Consider the following 17,584-nt stretch of genomic DNA (forward strand, 5'->3'; position numbering starts at 1 on the left):
GGTAAAGTGTGAGGAAGGGGGAGGGAAGGCAATAGGCTCTGGCAGGCACCTTAAAAAGAGATGGACACAAAGGAACCATCAAGTTGTTTTAGCATTGGTCCAGTAAGTTGTTTACTTACTGGTCTTTAACTCAAAGGTATTCACAAAGTACAAATGTACAAAGATAATGCTCAGCTACTTTCAATTTTGATGAAAATATAGCAGGGGAACAGTCATAGTGAAAGTTACCATTTATTGAAAAGGCCCTTACAACACCCACTGACAATTCTTACAACAATTCTGCAGGGTAAATGATAACGCCTTTCATAGATGAAGAAACAGACCATCATAGATGCAAAAAAAAAAAAAAAAAAAAAAAAAAAAAAATCCTCAGGGTTACACAGGAATAAATATGTGACAGAGACAAACAAGATTTAAACCAAGACGTTCTTACTTCAAAATGTCATTTCATTAAGATACACTTAATGAAAAGACATTTTGAAAAGTATGACTCTTGAAAAGTATACATAAGTGAAAATCAATTAAGTGAGACAAAGAATTTCCTCCATTTAAAAACTAGAATGGTCTCTTTTCCTCCCTGGCTGCTTGAGGGTCTGCCGCCATCATAAACAACAAAGTAAGCATCCAAACCAGGAAGTTCATGACCAGTAGACTACTTCAACGGAAAGGAATGGTCATTGACGTCCCTCACCCTGGGAAGGCAACAGTACCCACGACAGAAATTTGGGAAAAACTAGCCAAAATGTACAAGACCACACCAAATGTCATCTTTGTATTTGGATTCAGAATCCATTTTGGTGGTGGCAAGACATCTGGCTTTGGCACGAGTTATGACTCCTTGGATTATGCAAAGAAAAATGAACCCAAACATAGACTTACAAGACATGGCCCGTATGAGAAGAAAAAGACCTCAAGGAAACAGCAAAAGGAATGCAAGAACAAAATGAAAAAAGTTAGGGGAACTGCAAAGGCCAATGCTGGTACTGGCAAAAAGTGAGGCGGAGACTGGACAACAGAAGGAGTAAAGATTCATCAGTCACTTTATCTGTGGTGACTGAGATTTTTCATGAGGAGACTAATAAAGAACTTTAAAAAGAAAAAGAAAAAAACATAAAATGGGTTAAACTCTTGAAGCATAAATAGGAGGTAAATATACATATATTTATAATTATGTAGTTTTTAAATGGTAATGCTCAGTTGTCTGCAGACATAAATGCCACAAGAAATAAAACACTGAATCCTTTCTATTCCCATTCAATTTTAATAAACACGTTACTACATGGTACTGTACTATTTTTGTCTATACAAGTTTATCTGCTACAACACTCAAGGTTTTTTTCATTTTTCTCTTTGTCTACCATGTTTACATACAGGAAGCAGGGAAACAGACTTACCATTTATATCTAAATTGAACATCATGAGAATAGCATTTCTAGCTGGCATTCAAAAGAATGTTTGACTTTTTTCCTAAGAATTATTGAGCCACTTTTTTTCCCAGCCAATAATTTTAAAACAGCTACCATTTATTGAGTGATTTCTATGTATCATTAAATTAATTTACTAGCACACTATCAAGTAAAACTTAATATGCCCATTTTACATGTAAGGAAAGCTAGACAGATTAATTTGCAGAAATCATGCAAATATTCAGTGGTGAAATGCGGATTCAAACTCAGATCTACATGACTCTAAAGATGTTACGCCTTTCACTATCTTTGCCTCTCCACACTGTCATATCTATGCTTAAAATGCATCTACTATATTATTTACTAACCAAACCTTAATAGTCAAATATCCATTCTAAGCACATTCATACATTAAAGAAAAAAAACACTCAATCTTCATTCCTGGCTCCTATTTGAAGTTCAAGTTTATTACTGAAGCTGAGGAAAAGTCTTTTAAGTATGAAAGAAATGCAAGTGGTATTCCAAGTAACAATATGTGTGTGCTCGAGTGGGAAACATGAGAAGAGCATCTGCCAAGTTCATTTTGGCCTCATTTGATACTATCTCACTGATCTACGTCCAACTTACATTTGTTTCTCTCTCTCTTTCCCTCCTCCATTTCCTCTTCATTCCAGAAGCATTCAAAAATCATAGCAAAGAAGCTGGATAGAGTTTCCAAGAATACACTGAAAACACTATCAAATAAAAGAATGGCTATCTAGGCCAAGGATAACATCATTTCAACTAAGAATAATCTAAAACACTAACACAAATCTTTATGGGCTCATAAATAATAACTGCAAACAAAATTACTTAAAAATTAATTTTAAAGAAAAAGATTTTTAGAAATTCTCAAAAGAACTAATTTAATGTCTTTTAATTTGTACTTATGCACAGGGCATTGTAATTTAGTATGAGTCAAACTTCAAGCTGTACTTTTTAATTCAAACTTTGTTAAAGTCTTTAATTATGTTTAATTCTACTTCCCGCTTTTAACCCCAGCACTGATCCCTATCTGTTCAACTCTGATGCTAATGAATCTCAGATTTCTGATGCTTTTAACTAAACATCTTCAGAATTGAGCATTAGTTTTGAAAGTCTACAAATTTCATGACTCCCCTTCACATCCATCTATCTACATTTCCAATTGTTTCGGTCTAGCATATGTAACTGGTAGCATTTTTTTTTTTTTAAGGACAATCAGTTCTCAATCATTTATGCTTTTCAAAATGATGAAAGTAAAAATGGCTAGTCGATTTAAATTTTTAAAGTCACCTAGATGTTTTCCTCGTACAGTGATACTGTATTATAGCCTCAGTTCTTTCCCTCCAACTTCTTGGTAAATTAAGGAACTTTATTGTATTAGCACAATAGTAAGAAAAAATACCTTTCTAGAAAACCAAGCTAAAAAATTCTGTCTTCTCTCCCAGACCACTAAGTATCAGCTAACAAATACAGTAATACCAATTAATATTGTCATTTTTATGTTCAGCGGCTCAGGTAATAATGCTATGAAGTCTAGACCACAAGACTCTCATTTGCATTCCCTCCTCCCCACCCACCCCTCCCAAAAATATGATGAGAATAAAGAACTGTGTCAGACGCTGTGTTAAACCTGGGTTACACGATAGGAAATAATATTTTAGTGCTCTCCCTAACATGTAATGGAGACCAAGTTAACAATTATAATTCAGTGTAATGAGGATATCAAGATAAGCAGAGTGCTTTGGAAATACATGTATGAGGGATTTTCAACACTATCTCTAGAGGGAAGCAGTTGGAAATGTTCAGGAGAGTTCCCCAGAGGAAGTGATGTCCAAAAAAGACTAAGAGGTCTTTTTTTAAATATCCACTTTGTATCTGCTTAGGTGGCTTTAATATGAGACGGACAATTACAAGTGTTGGGGAGGATGTGAAAAACTGGGACCCCCATACATCACTAGAGGAACTGTAAAACGGTACAGCCACGTTGGAAAACAGTTAGGCAGTTCCTCAAAAGGTTAAACATAGAATTACCCTATGACCCAGTTATTTTACTCCTAGACATATACCCAAGAGAACTGAAACACGCACCCATAGAAAACCTTGTACAGAAATGTTCATAGCAGTATTATTCAGAAATAGCCAAAAAGTGGAAACAATCCAAAAGCCTGTCAATTGATGAATGAATAAATAAAAGTGGTGTATTCTAAAATAGAATATTATTCAGTCATAAAAAAGATACATACTAAAAGAACGTATGAACATGGATGAACTTTGAAAAAAATATGCTAAGACACAAAAGTCCACAAATTGTATGATTTCATTTATATGAAATATCCAGAATAAGCAAATTGTAGAGACAGAAAGTAGATTAATGGTTTCCAAGGGCTAGGGAGAAGAGGGGAATGGAGAGTGACTATAAATGGGTATGTCGTGTCTTGTTTTGGTAATGAAAATATTCTGGAATTAGATCATAGCAACAGTCTGGCAACTTTGTGAATATATTACTACTGAATTCTCACTTTAAAATGGAGAATTTAAGGCATATGCATTCTATCTCAATAAAAAAGAGAGAAAAAAGAAATAAGAGTGAGCAGATGAAAAGAAAGAAAAAAAGAAGGAAAAAGTGACAATGGTAGATGATAAAGACAAGAGGGAAACTGATTTGGGTTCCAGAGTATGGAAAAGGGGAACTGAGTGGGATTGAGGGAGTGGTCCACTTTCCATTAGGGCGAAGGCACAGAGGGTGGTTCTGCTTACTTGTGTGAACAGGGAGGCAGAAGTTGAGGGAGTTTATGCCTAAAGCGTCTCCTCTGATGAGGAGATAAATAAGCAGCAAATTGGCAGGGTAGGAAGTTTGAAGTGAACAGAGGAAGTTAACAACAACCTCTATAGAGAAAAGAAGTGACTGGAAAATAAGCCAGTTACTGGAAATTTCCCACACTTGCTTTTTAAAAGCATACAAAAACACTTCCATGTTTAACATTATAAAACAATCGACTTAGACACCAAATGAATAGGGAGTCTCAGAAGAGATTTTCTCTTCTGTCCAACTTCCTGGATCGTAGGACTAAAGTGTGAGAGGCTCTCCTTTCACTTCCTGCTGCTTCACACAGCAATGTTTGCATCTTTTCCAAGCCGTTCCTCTTCAGTTTATTAATTAAGTTCTATAGTAAGCAGCTTCTTAGTTTATTTGTAGTTTCCTCATATTTCAGGATATCATTTCAACACCTAGGTACCACAGACTTCAAAAACTGTGAAGATGCCTTTTATGAAACTTTTCATAATTTTAAGGGAAACCAAGTTTTTCTCATTCACTGTTTCTTACTTTTCTTTTTCAAATATGTTTTCATAATTTTTTCAATATTAAGAAACCAGAATTCAGAAACTATTCCTTTTTAACTTTGTGCAATACAGGGAAAACTAAAAGTTAAGCATTTCTGTACTAATAATATTAGACTTTTTATTTCAAAAGAATTTCAAACTTTCAGACAAGTTGTACAAACTATTCAAAGAACGTCCATATTCTCTTTACCAGTGATCCCATTCAAGTTGAGCCAACCACCCAAATAATGTTCTTTTTAGCCAAAGAGTCTGGTCCCGGATCACTCTTTGTACTTGTTTGTCCTTTCTCTTCAGGCACATTCAATCTGGAGCAATACCCAGTTTTCCCCTGACCTTCATTACCTTTTTATTATTGATGATCACTGGTTAATTATTTTGTAGAATGCCCCCAAACTGGTTATTAGTCAGATTTTCTCATGAGACTCTTCAAAGATGACATTTTTGGGAAATGACAGTGTTCTTTTCATTGCATCCCATCAACTGACATATGATGCCATTTTGTCACATCACCGGTGATGGTGATAGTAACTCTGATCAACTAGGGTATGGTCGAATCTTCCAATTTTCCCCAATAGAGTTACTGTGTTGCCTTTTATAATTAATAAGGATGTATGGACAGATACTTTGAGTTTATGCAAATAGCCTAATCCTCATCCAACTTTCACCCACTAGTTTTAGCATCCACTGATGTTTCTTACCTGAATTGTTATTATGATGTTTGCCAAATCATCATCTTTCCAATCTCAACATTCTTTCTATTTATCAGACTGCATCCTATTTAAAGGAAGAACTTTCTCTTTTCCCCATTTATTCATGCATTTATTTATATCAGTATGGCCCCACAAATGCCTGGTTTGTTTAGTGGGATATAATCTAAAATATCATTATTATTTTGATGCTCAAATAGTCCCAGGTTAGCGAGTGGGAATTCCTTCAAGTTGGCTGCTGTGTTCTTTTGACACCTTCCCATCATTCTTTGAAAACCTCTATATTTTCTGGCACAACAAGATACTCAAAATTCATTTTGCACCCTCCCTGCCTGAACCCTAGAACCAGACTTTTTTTCAACGACGTGTAGTTCCTTTTAGCAAAGACTGGTATTTAGAAACTGAGATCTGGACAATAAATATGCTCAGATGCACTGGGCTGTCCTTGCATCCTGGTCCTTTCAATGAGCAGTCAGGAAATGGGTCTGTTTTGTGTGTGTATATGTCTATATACGTACATATTCACACAGATGCATATACTTTAGCATTTATAGTTGTTCACATATTGAAATTTATATTATATAGTACATATATATCATTTCTGCATACTGAAATCCACGAGTTCACACCAACACCTCAAATTCCAATTCATAGCACAAGGTTCATTCTAGCTTTCCTCTTTTCTGTATCGGTAACTTTTCTCTCTGACAATAAGTCTGGCTCCCATTACCTTCAACATATTTGCTCATTAGCCTCACTGGGCTTCCTTGCTCAGAACTGCCTAATGGCTTTTTTACTGAATTATTTTAAAAGGAAGAAATGAATCAAGCAAGCAAGGAAGGATGGTTGGCAATGTCACATTTCTGAGATTTGGTAATCTGATAAAAACATAATCTAGAACCTAAGACTAAATATTAGGTTGGTGCAAACGTAATTGCGGTTTAAAAGGTTAAAAATAATTGCAAAAGCCGCAAGTACGTTTGCACCAACCTAATATAGTATCAACACAGCACCTCATTCCTTAGCCATAGAAGAAATAGACTTTAAAGTTGTTTTCTAATGGCTTCTCATCTGTCTTTCAATGTGTGTAAATGACAGTTCCTCATATATTTACAAGGAAAAAAATTGACATGTGTAAGTATTATATTACTGAGTAATAAAAATTTCAAGAACAAGGTGTCATTAACTTTTTCAAAACAAATGAAAGAAATTCTCGTATGTCCTTATTGATCATCCCACCCCCTTACAGTAAAGATGAGGCAAGTGGGGACCAGACAGGTCAAAGTCAGAGCTAATTAGTAGCAAAGCACAATCTCACCCTCAGGTTCCTGATTTTCCAGATCAGTGTATCATAGTAGCTTTGAAAATGCCTTCCAACTAACAAACATACAATTTTAAAATATGTCCACTGAGAAATATGCAGTGCTGTAAGCCCTGGTGAGAAAAATTTATACCCACGAACATAGCAAGCCTATTTTTAATAACTAGAAGAGAAAAATCTCTTCTACGAGAACTTTAATAACACACTCAAATGCTGAACTATAAAACACAGTTCACATAACCAGAAACCGTTCCTTACTTTAGTTTTCCCCAATTCTTCTAACTCTTCATACATAGCATCAATCACCACAGTACCATACATATGAAGAAATGCAAAATGGGGATAATAAGACCATCTACCTCATCAGCATACTGGAAAGATTAAGACAGTGTAAAAATATTATGTAAATGAGGCTGGGCTATGCTGTTCTAAGTGGCTCTTATTCCCTTGATGTAAATGGTTTGTTAAAAAGCTGATTAGACCAACTTTGTGCAACGTGGTATATCAGCTCTGGCACCAAGCTTCCATTCCGCATCACACTAAGCAGGTTACCCCAGCTTTTGGTGTCCCAGTTTCCTGTTCCTCCTCTGTAAAATGGAGATGACAGCACCTAGTTTTCAGAACTGGCATGCAAATTAAGTGAGAAACAAGCATGTGAAGTGCTGAACATGAAGGCTGGCACCAGTGCTCAGTTAGTAACCGACAGCCCCCTATTGTCACCACCCTTGTCATGGCACTGCCATCACTATCTTCATTACCAGAGCTATCATCATTACTTTCACACCTGATCGTTGCTTACAGTAAGTACATACTACTGGTGGGAAATGAAAGCCGTTTGAAATCTGCTATGGTCATAAATAAAATGGAGAGGACATTGAGGCCACTTCTAAATCATTTCCTTGTTTTTCTGGATTTGATCTCACACAACCCTTAAAGATGATCCCAGCTTCTAGCTTCCCATCCCCCCGGCCCCCGCCACCAAGACATTGGACATGATCAGTTTACCCAAATATCTTGGGTCCAAAGATGTCATTTATCTTACGTGATGTGATACTGTGATATTTCGCCAAACGGAGGCTAATGAAGGATGAAATTTGAGACTAGAATAAAAATAATTAAAGGAATGAGATGATTTTATAGCAAGGCAGCAAACACGATAAAATCCTTAACAGATTTAAAACAGATTAGGGACAAAACAGTCTTCAGGCAGGCCAAAAATGGTGGCTCTCTTTTCGTAGTACGTGACTCCTGGCAAATTAAGCTGTTTTATTACTTAAAGCTTAGGGTTTTTTTAATTTTTTTTTTTTTCTTTTCTAGAGAAAAAAAAAAAGTCTAGTGTTCAATGAAATACCAGGTGCACTGTGGCTTTCACTCTTGTTTAAAAAAAGAAGAAGGAAAAAAAAAAACCACCTATTGTCGCTCATAGGCCTAGCCTGTCAAGCAGGAATTAAAATCTCTTTAAAAAGAAGCTTTGCATGGTTCATGTGTCAGGCCAATATGAGCTGGATCGGCTTACAGAAGGGGCCTGAGATAAGGCAACCAAAAATGGTTAGAAGGAAGCAGCCCCCAGAAAAATCTATGATTTCTTTACTCATCTTCCCCACCCCCATTCCCTCCCTCTCTCTCCCCTTTGTAAGAACTGGTGCAATGTGCAACACAAATGAAAGAGTAATTTCTTTCCCTTCATTAATGACAGCACTAGATTCTTAAATTAGCCCATCAGGAACAAATATCTACCTCCCATTTCTAAAGATCTCTTTATTTTTCTTTGAAAATCATGAAACAAAAAAAACCGTCAGTGTAAAGCCCACTATCAGGCCTTTGATTTTATTAGGTCCAAAGGTACAAAGCCTGCAGAGCTAGCACCCGGTTGGTTTATTTTAAAAGAATGCATCAAATATTAGCTGAAAATTGGTTGTAAATGGGGCCACTTAAGCCTCCATGGAAAGGAATTGCAGAGGCTTGGGATTAAAATTGCAGGAAGCCAAAAAGAAAATTGAGGACGAGGAAATGATGACTGATGGACTTGGTGCTATTATCTCTGAGAATACTAAGGACATTGAGGCTTTGAAAAAAATTACATAGGTGACCTTGAGAACAAGTCCAGACAGAGAAGGCAGCTGGGTGTAGCTTCCTGCTGCGATGGAAGTGCAGCAGGCAGAATTCTTCATTTCCAAATGGATGAGGAAGAGGTTTCAGATAAGCAGTTTTGATTTCCTTTTAGCATGCGGAGCTACAAGTTGCATCTCCAAGAATAAATGTCATGCCAGCCTTGTAAAAGGCTCCATCTTCACTAGCTGTAGTTTGAAACTCTTAAATGGTCCTAGAGGATTTCATGACTTTGGGACATAGGAGATTGGAGATTAAAAATGGACTCTGTTGACTAAATCACTGTACCGGCTTTTTGTCTTCATCCACTGTCGTTGCACTCAGAATGGAGGGCCCTAAGCCATTAAGGAAACTCAATCTAAACTTCCTGAAGCTGCTTCAAAATGAGAACCAGGAGCAGATCTTGGATCCTGGGGAATGTAACCGCTTCAGATTCTCACTCTATACATGAACTGTCTGAAGGTGGATTTGCTAACACATTCCTTTAGATCAGGCATTCCTCAACTGGTTAATACCAAGGCCTCTGTATTAATCTTAACAATTACTGTGAACTCCAAAGAGTTTTTTCTTTTCCTTAGATGTAGGTTACAGCTATTGATATTTACTATGTTACAACTTAAAACTAATAAACATTTAATATTAATTCATTAAAACAATCTAAAAACATGTATCTATATTGACATAAGTGATAAATTTTTATAAAAAATGCTTAGATTTTCCCCAAACATGTAGTGAGAATAGTGGCATTGTTTTACATTGTTGCAAATTTTTTCACCTCTATCTGGCTTAATGGAAGACAACTGGAGTCTCTTACCTGCTACATTCAATCTGTTGTGATGTCTTCTTTTGGTTAAGTTACATAAACAAAACCCATGGTCACTAAATATATAGTTGGAAAACAGAGTAATAATATTGTAGCCTCTTCAGATAATTTTGGATATTCCTTCCTTGATATTACACAAAAACTCCACAACCATAGTTTTTATAGGACTCTGAACCCATATCAGTGAACTTTTCATACTCTCATATATTAAAATCCATTGGCCTATTTAGCACTTGATCTTTACCTATGCATAATTTTGTAACATCGATCATTGGTCATTTAGAAAATACTGATTCCCTAAGTTATGCAAAGTTTCCAAATGTACAATGGAAAAGTTCACGGTACGTTTATGAGAGATGTAAGATAGAAAAGGCACATAACCGCTTAGCACGACAACAATAGATTTGACCTTGTAGATCTACTAAAACGGTCACAAGGACCTCAGCGTCTGCGAACCAGACTTTCAGAATTGCTGCTGTAGGCTGTGCTGTGGCACCTCAGAACGGTGGCTTGAGTTGAGGCCATGGCGGCAGTTTGACAGGTCATTTTAGGAGTCTCTTAACTTCAAACAAACAAACCAAAAAAGTGTCCAAGGTTGACTTTCCACCTGAAATTAGTCAACTTTTTCTAAACATGAGAGCTCTATATGGTCTCTAAGCTGTCTGCTCTAACCTGGAGAGGGCACAGTGCGGTGGGTGTGACATCACTCTCCATTACCCAAGTCCCTCAGTCAATATAACAACAACCATGTCTCAAGCAGAAACCCAGATATGAAAAAAATGGTTTATGACTAACAAGCCTGAATCATTTACTATTGATTTTTTTTCCCCTCTTCATGAAATTCTGAGGTTTAGTGATTCCTTCTAAATCATTATTTGTTAGTGGCCCAACTGCTACTAAGAGGATTTTACACTTGAAGTCATTAGACCCTGATAACCTACATTTTCAAATGTCAGCTCCTAGGGCAGGGACCCTAACTGTCTTGTTCAAACGAGTGCCTGTCACCTACTAAAATCTCAATAAATATTTGTGGCATGAATGAATGACTCAATTTGTATTTGAATACCATTGAATATTTTAATGGCAAAAAGGATACTGTGTGTACCACATGGAAGAAATGAGTAAGAAACCCAGCATCAGGCATTCTACAGTAGAATGGCATTTTCATGGATGACAAAAAGTAGATGAACTGTGTATCTCTAAGTTAAGTCTGCTTTAATCAAAAGCTTTAATTCACAAGCATATTTTTAGTGAACACCTCATGAAATTCAGATTTCGAATTCAGACTCTAACAGTTTTTAATTCAATGACATGCAGAAAGTAGCTCAAGAAAAATGAATTCCTGCTGTCAATGGGATGTTGTTGCAATGCAATCTGATATTTCTTTTAAGGAGAAAAATGAATTTTCTCCTAATCCTTTAAAGATCAAAATTCTGGGCAAAAGCTAGCCGCAAAATGATACCTTAACTAATCACACGTGCGCGTGTGCGCGTGTGTGTGTGTGTGTGTGTGTGTGTGTGTGTGTTTGCATATGAATATGTCTTTAAAGTTCTCAGGAATCTCTGATATAACTGCTTAAATGGTTCCACTGCTCTTTAACTCATAATGGAAGAGAGGGGCAAGGTGTAGAGAGGAGATGCAGACAGATTTAAAAATGGCCCAATATTTCAGAAGTTTCAATAATTTAGATTATGTAGGTTATTTTTTTTATAGTCCTGCTTGGGGAGAGAAAGTGGGTCTCCCTGGTGAACAGAAGTGACTGTTTGTACAATGGAATTGATTATCTGTTCAAGATGGCTTATGCTGCAGGACTATAAAAAATTGCAGGTGGCTTTGGTTACAAGAGGAGCTATCAGTCATCCTGAACTATTGACACATTTTTATGTACTGTGGTCTCAGATCACTCACTAAGGTTACCTATTCATCCATGAAATCTAAAATTCAGAGTCCTACCTGAGGGAAAAGGAGAGGTTTACACTGAAAAGTTTACTCTCCCTAGTCTTATAACACCACATGTTAAAGCTAGATGGAAGGGCAAGGCTCAAATCCCTGAAACTCTGAGTAGCACTGGTGCCCAGCTACCACCTTTGGTCAAATGATAACAGAGAGCTATGAGCCCCAAGGATTGGGAAAAGCTACTTAAACTTTTTTCATAGCTTTGATTTATGATTGATCATGAGCTAATAAAAAGTATAGTGAATATTTATTCTTCTTCAACAGTGTGCTTGTCACTGGACAAATTGCAGATAAAATCAATTCCAGTCTAGTCCCAGGAGCTTAAAAATTATTAAGCACAAGCTAACCTTCCTGCATTATTAGAGATAGTCAAATAACTAAACACAGAGCCAACAAGAGAGAATCTCCTTCAAGAGGTGAATAAAAAATGCTGCAATTATGGCTGTGTGATTTCCCTACCACAAGACAAACCTGCTGGGAAGGCTTGCCTGCCAGCTAATGACCACAAAACCATATACTTTAAGCACAAAATGCTGGATTTGAGATGAAGTGGCAAGTTGTTTTTATTGGCAATTTTTCCTAATATAAAAATTCTCAACCTAGGTCTAAATAAATGAATTCTGTTACACCTTCGTTCCATAGTTCCTCTCTTAAATTTCCAAGCTCTGTGCAATCCCATTTTTCTCTGCTTTCCAAAACTGGCAGTTATTCCCTGGGACTGTATTATATTCAACCCCTGAAGCAAATGAGTCATTCTATAAAGTGTTTCCTCTATTTCTCCCTCTTCTCCTGTCCAATATTTGGGCATTTTATAGTTCACAAGAACCTTTATCAAGCAGAAATTTGGACAAAAAGTGGTAAACTCAACTGTCAAAGGAAACGGAAGTTATCAGAGGGAATGGAAGAACCCACCAATAACAGTACAATGTGGCATGCTTTGTTAATCTTCCTTTTCTTGGTTATTATTGTCTCAAAACACAGAGCTTGTAGAGTTGACTGTTTTTCTATGGAGTAGTGACAAACGACATATACTGAAACCTATGTGGACTTTTTTTGTAAAAAAGACCAAAAGGAGGAACACCACTTGACAATCGTATCAATTACAGATGACTTCCATTCTGTTGTTGTGAACTTTGTCCACTTATACCTGTTTCTGGCACTAGCACCATGATTTCCCATTTATTTATTCACTTATTCAGTGTGTAATACATATCAGATGTGCTATTAGATAATACCAATAAAATCCTAAAGAAATCAACATCGTTTCACCCAAAAAACTCAAAGTAGTGCTAGCTACATACATATATTCCCAAAAAGGGGGGTGTTTTTTTTTTGTTTTAAAGAGCAAAGAAGAAAGGAAAGAAGGGAGGGGGGGACAGAATCGCACTCCTATACTGAAAGTACAGCTTTCATAAACAGCTGAAACAAGAGGGAAAAGCTGCCTCCTAGCACGGAAGGAGGAGTGAGGCGTGGCAGGAAAGGCTTGGCTGAGAGCAGGCATTTGAATGGAGTCTTGCAGGACAGGGGGCATTCACCTGACAAGTCAGGAGAATAAGAGTTCAGGAAGCACAGAAGCAGGAAAAGAGCTGTGAGGGGAAAAACTTCTGCCCCCAGGCTGAAAAGCTTCTTTGTGACATTTCTCTCCTTAAAGCTTCTTTGTGACATTTCTCTCCTTAGCCTTTCACATCTTCAGTCACCAAGTCCTGACCTTTCTAGCTTTGAAATCTCACACCAGTCCCATCTTTCTCCTCCTGCTGGCTCTACTCCAGTAGAGGACTTGATGACTCAACATGACTACTGAAGTAGCCCCAACGGTTCCGTATACTCTACTCTCTCCGCCTCTCACCCAGCCTCTCATCTATCCTATGCTGCGTACAGAAGCTTCCCAAAATCACACTTTGCTCGGCCAGTCGTGTTCGGGTTGAAATTCTAAAGCTCTCACTCAGATTCAGTTCTGGGATCCTGATAATCTGCATCGATCTCCTAATCAAGTTTATGCTTCACCGCTTGGCTCCATTTGAGGCAGTGGCTTTATGGCCTGACATATGGACAAGGCTATAAAATGGGACCATAATGTAACTATCTTACAGGGCTAAAGATTAAATGAGAATGTGTATAAAACAGTCCGGTGCCTGGCACTTTGTAGGCCCTCAATGAATAGGAGCAGCTGGGGCAGGAGGGAAGGGGAAGGGGAAAGAGTGCTGCATCCACTGTAGGCTCTCCGCCAACACTGTCCTGCCTCCTTTGCTTTTCCTCTCCTCATCCTTAAAATGGTCAATAACAATTTCACTCTGCCACAGTAACCCCCCTTCTGGGAGCACCGCTCAGCATTGATTTTCTCTATTCAGTATTGACCCTGCTGAACCTCGCCTCATAATATAATCCCTTTCTTTAAAGGCAGAACCTCCTTCTTCTCAGTTTATCCAAGAAAAGGGATCACTTCCTCCTCACTCCACAGTTAGTCACCAAGTCCTTTAAAATTCTCATGTTCTAAATTCCTCCCAAATACCCCCTTCTCCCCATCCCCACTTTCCAGAATATGCATTTCCCCAACTAGACTACAGACCCAATTTCTTCACTAATTACAACTGCAGATAAGTCTCCATGGAGAACTTAATTGTAACGTTGGATGCCACGTGGCTGTTGTGAAGATTAAATGAGATAATATAAGCAAAATTTATAAGGTCTAGCTTTAAACGCCAACACATGACATTACGATGTTTTTATTATGGCACTGAAAACATTTCCAGTAACTTGATCAAAAACTTCTGACAGACGAGGGCAGCCCGGTTAACGGTAAATTGGCATTTGAAATTACTGGAACATAGTAAGTATCAAGGCATCAAAACACTTAGGGTTAGACCACCTTAAAGAAGTACTTCAACTTCTACTTCAATATAATGGATTACGTTAGATCAGACCAACCTTCCCAACACAGAACTAAATAACCAGGGGGAAACACGATTAACGTAGCCTCTGTTTGAAAGCATTAGAGGACTAGAGAGGCAAAAAGGCCTTTGACTGTGGAGAGAAGGGAGCCTGACACTGACTTCCTGTTTAACACGTCTGCAGATTCTACTGCAGAGTCGAAAGGACTAAGAAGTTGAACAGCCTCACAGAACAGGGCAGGCAAAAGCTGGAGGTCACGGCTTGCTAACGGAAACAGGCCCTGTTAACAACCCAGAGCTTCAGTCGGGATCCCGAAGGGCTGAACCACACAACCAAACATAGTCAAAAGGGCCAGACACTGAGCAGCCCTCCAGATGAGCAAAGGCCATCTTTGGAACAATTGAATCCCTGCTTATGTCAGGGATGCTACATCCAGGATCACTAGATGCTACAACAGGAGGACATATCCACATTAAAGCATGGAAAGAAAACAGAAAAGCAACTCTATGAAACCCAGGTTAATACAAATGGAATTAGAATCCCAGGAGAAGGGAGAAGAGAATGGGTGAAAGCAATATCTGAAGAGATAATGGCTGAGACTCTTCCAAAACTGATCAAAGAAATCAAGCCACAAATTCAAGACGTTACAAATTTTCCTTTAAGTAAACTGGAGCAAATTCGCACCTAGACCGTTAGAGTAAACGTGCTGAAAACCAAAAACAAAAAGGAACCCTTAAAACTGCTGGAACACAAAGTAAACATTCTTAAAGCCGTGCGGGGAGGGAGTTTTAATGGGGGGAGACAGAGTATTTTCGAATGGCAATGTAAGACTGACAGATTCCCAACACAATCATGGTAAACCAGAAGACATGATATCAGAAATGATATCTTTAATGCACTGAAAGCAAATAACCTCCAAGCCTTCTATAACCAGTGAAAATATCCTTCAAAAATAAAGTCCTTCACATAAAATTCGAGGGATCTTATCACCAGAATAACTGAACTAATGAAATTCTAACAGGGGCGCTTAGGCAGGAGGAAAATAATCCCAGATGAAAGCTTGGTGTACCATTCTTCCCAATGAGTATTTAAGTAGATCTGAAAATATCAGATTAAAGATCTGAAGATTGAAGAATATCTTTAGGCCTCTGCTTGATCAGTCCTGTTCAACATTTATTTCCATGACTTGAATGGCATTAAAAGAAAATAAACATAGAAAATCTGAAATTGCAAATATAATTTAAAATTCAAAAGTATGCCCCCATATACCACAAAAACCAATCCACTTTTATGGAAACAGTCGATGATTTAGAGCTCTATATTTACCTGTATTTGCCCTTGTAATATATCTTGTATTCACATACCATCATTTCCAAACCAACAAAATCTGTCTTTCTCTGAAGACCTATTTTAACTTCCCCTAATAACAAACAATTATTGACTACCTATTACGTGCCTATTTTTGTCGCTTTTATACAAGGCGCTATGTTAGTTTCTAGGCCAGAAAGACAGATTGTACCCAGCATCTTCCAGTGTGAGGTCATCTGGATATCTTTCCTTGAATACACACAACTGAATATATTCTATCCCTCTTCTAACAGAAAATACTCCTAGATCACCCATGATGGCCATTTGGTGGTGGTGGTTGTTATTGCTGCTGTTGTTTTTTAACTCATCATTACACCACAGTCTCCCTGAGATTCCTGCATCAATGATCTCTCTACATCAGTTAACAGTGTTCTGCACATGAGAACTTTTACATAAATAGCCACTGAATTAAATCTTGACGAGAGAGCAGTGGGCCCCAACTCACATAATGGACCTGATTAAAAAAAACAAATAGAAAATCCTACATGTAAGATTTTAAAAATCACTGCATTAGCATTGAGTGGGGAAGCCCTGACTTATAATAGGAACAAAATACCTCAACATTCAAGCTAATAAAAAGCTTAATACATTCCAATTGTCTTCTTTAGGTTGCATCTTGCTCTTAAAGGCTCGAGAAGACTTCACACATGTGAAGCAATCTTCCCATCCAAACACCCACAAACACGGACTTTGCCTATTCTTCCCGGACAGGGTCTTGAAAGACTTCACAACAAAACACTACAAGGAACAGCTATACACAGTAAGAACTGGCATTCAGTCGAAAATGTCTTAGCCTCCAGTCTATAGCTGAAATGGTACCAACTCTTTTTCCCCTTGTTCTGAGCTTTGAAATAATGTTACTATTGCCCAGCTTTCTGCCACCCCCAAAACAATTTTGAATTTTCTTTGTTAAATTAAACTTTGCACTTTAGTTTCTTTGATTATTTACTTAACGTTCTGGGGATAAAACTGTTTGAAAAGCAAGACTACATTTTACCACATGCTGTTCTTGCAAAAAAAAAAAAAGAGATTCATTGCAAAGGTCTGGACATTTGAAATCTCACCTCCCTCGTGTCATTTTACTATGTTAATTTTGTAATGTAAGCTTTAAAAAACATCATACAAAAACGCCTCCATCTGACCTGGCACTCTTTGGTATATGACCACAGTATTATCACTTCTTTCTCTTGGCTTTTTATTCTTCCCCAAATGCTGTTCACAGTGCTTCTATCTGTAAGTTTAAAGGCTATTTCTTAAATACAGAAACATATCTCCTTAATAAATAAAAGAATCAATGTAGTAAAATAGGAGTCTTGGGTTGGAAGTCAGCCTTAGGTCTAATCCCCCGGTAGTGTTTAACATGTTGCCAAGGTACTTAACTTTCTCTGGCTGTTTCCTTATCTGAGAAATGGGGCTAACGATGTTGAGTTCTCAGGAGTATTTTCAGAATAAAACTAAATAATGGAAATCTCTGAACATGGTACCCGACATGGTAGAATAACACATATGTACATACATACGTACATATGTGTGTGTATTCTTCCTTTTTAGCTCCCATCTTTCCATTACCATATTCAAGAATGAGTACCTCTCTGCTTCAGGGCTACCTAAACAGCTGAGTTTACCTCTCTAGATTACT

At 37.6% G+C, this 17,584-nt stretch overlaps 1 protein-coding gene and 1 long non-coding RNA gene across 5 annotated transcripts in view; one reads left to right on the forward strand and one right to left on the reverse strand.

Moving 5' to 3' along the window:
• The window catches only part of LOC117027768 (uncharacterized), a 383,724-nt gene that overhangs the window by 143,120 nt on the left and 223,020 nt on the right, over positions 1–17,584 (reverse strand). The gene's annotated exons all lie outside the window — the stretch shown is intronic.
• LOC117027767 (40S ribosomal protein S24-like) lies at positions 608–997 on the forward strand. The gene has a single exon (XM_033115875.1). The coding sequence runs from the start codon at positions 641–643 to the stop codon at positions 995–997; it is 357 nt and encodes a 118-aa protein (XP_032971766.1). The 5' UTR covers positions 608–640.

The sequence above is a fragment of the Rhinolophus ferrumequinum genome, chromosome 9, assembly GCF_004115265.2.
Source record: "Rhinolophus ferrumequinum isolate MPI-CBG mRhiFer1 chromosome 9, mRhiFer1_v1.p, whole genome shotgun sequence".
Taxonomy (NCBI): domain Eukaryota; kingdom Metazoa; phylum Chordata; class Mammalia; order Chiroptera; family Rhinolophidae; genus Rhinolophus; species Rhinolophus ferrumequinum.

Bases quoted from the DNA above. Each gene is read 5' to 3' on its own strand.
- LOC117027767 (XM_033115875.1), top strand. From the start codon at position 641: ATGACCAGTAGACTACTTCAACGGAAAGGAATGGTCATTGACGTCCCT.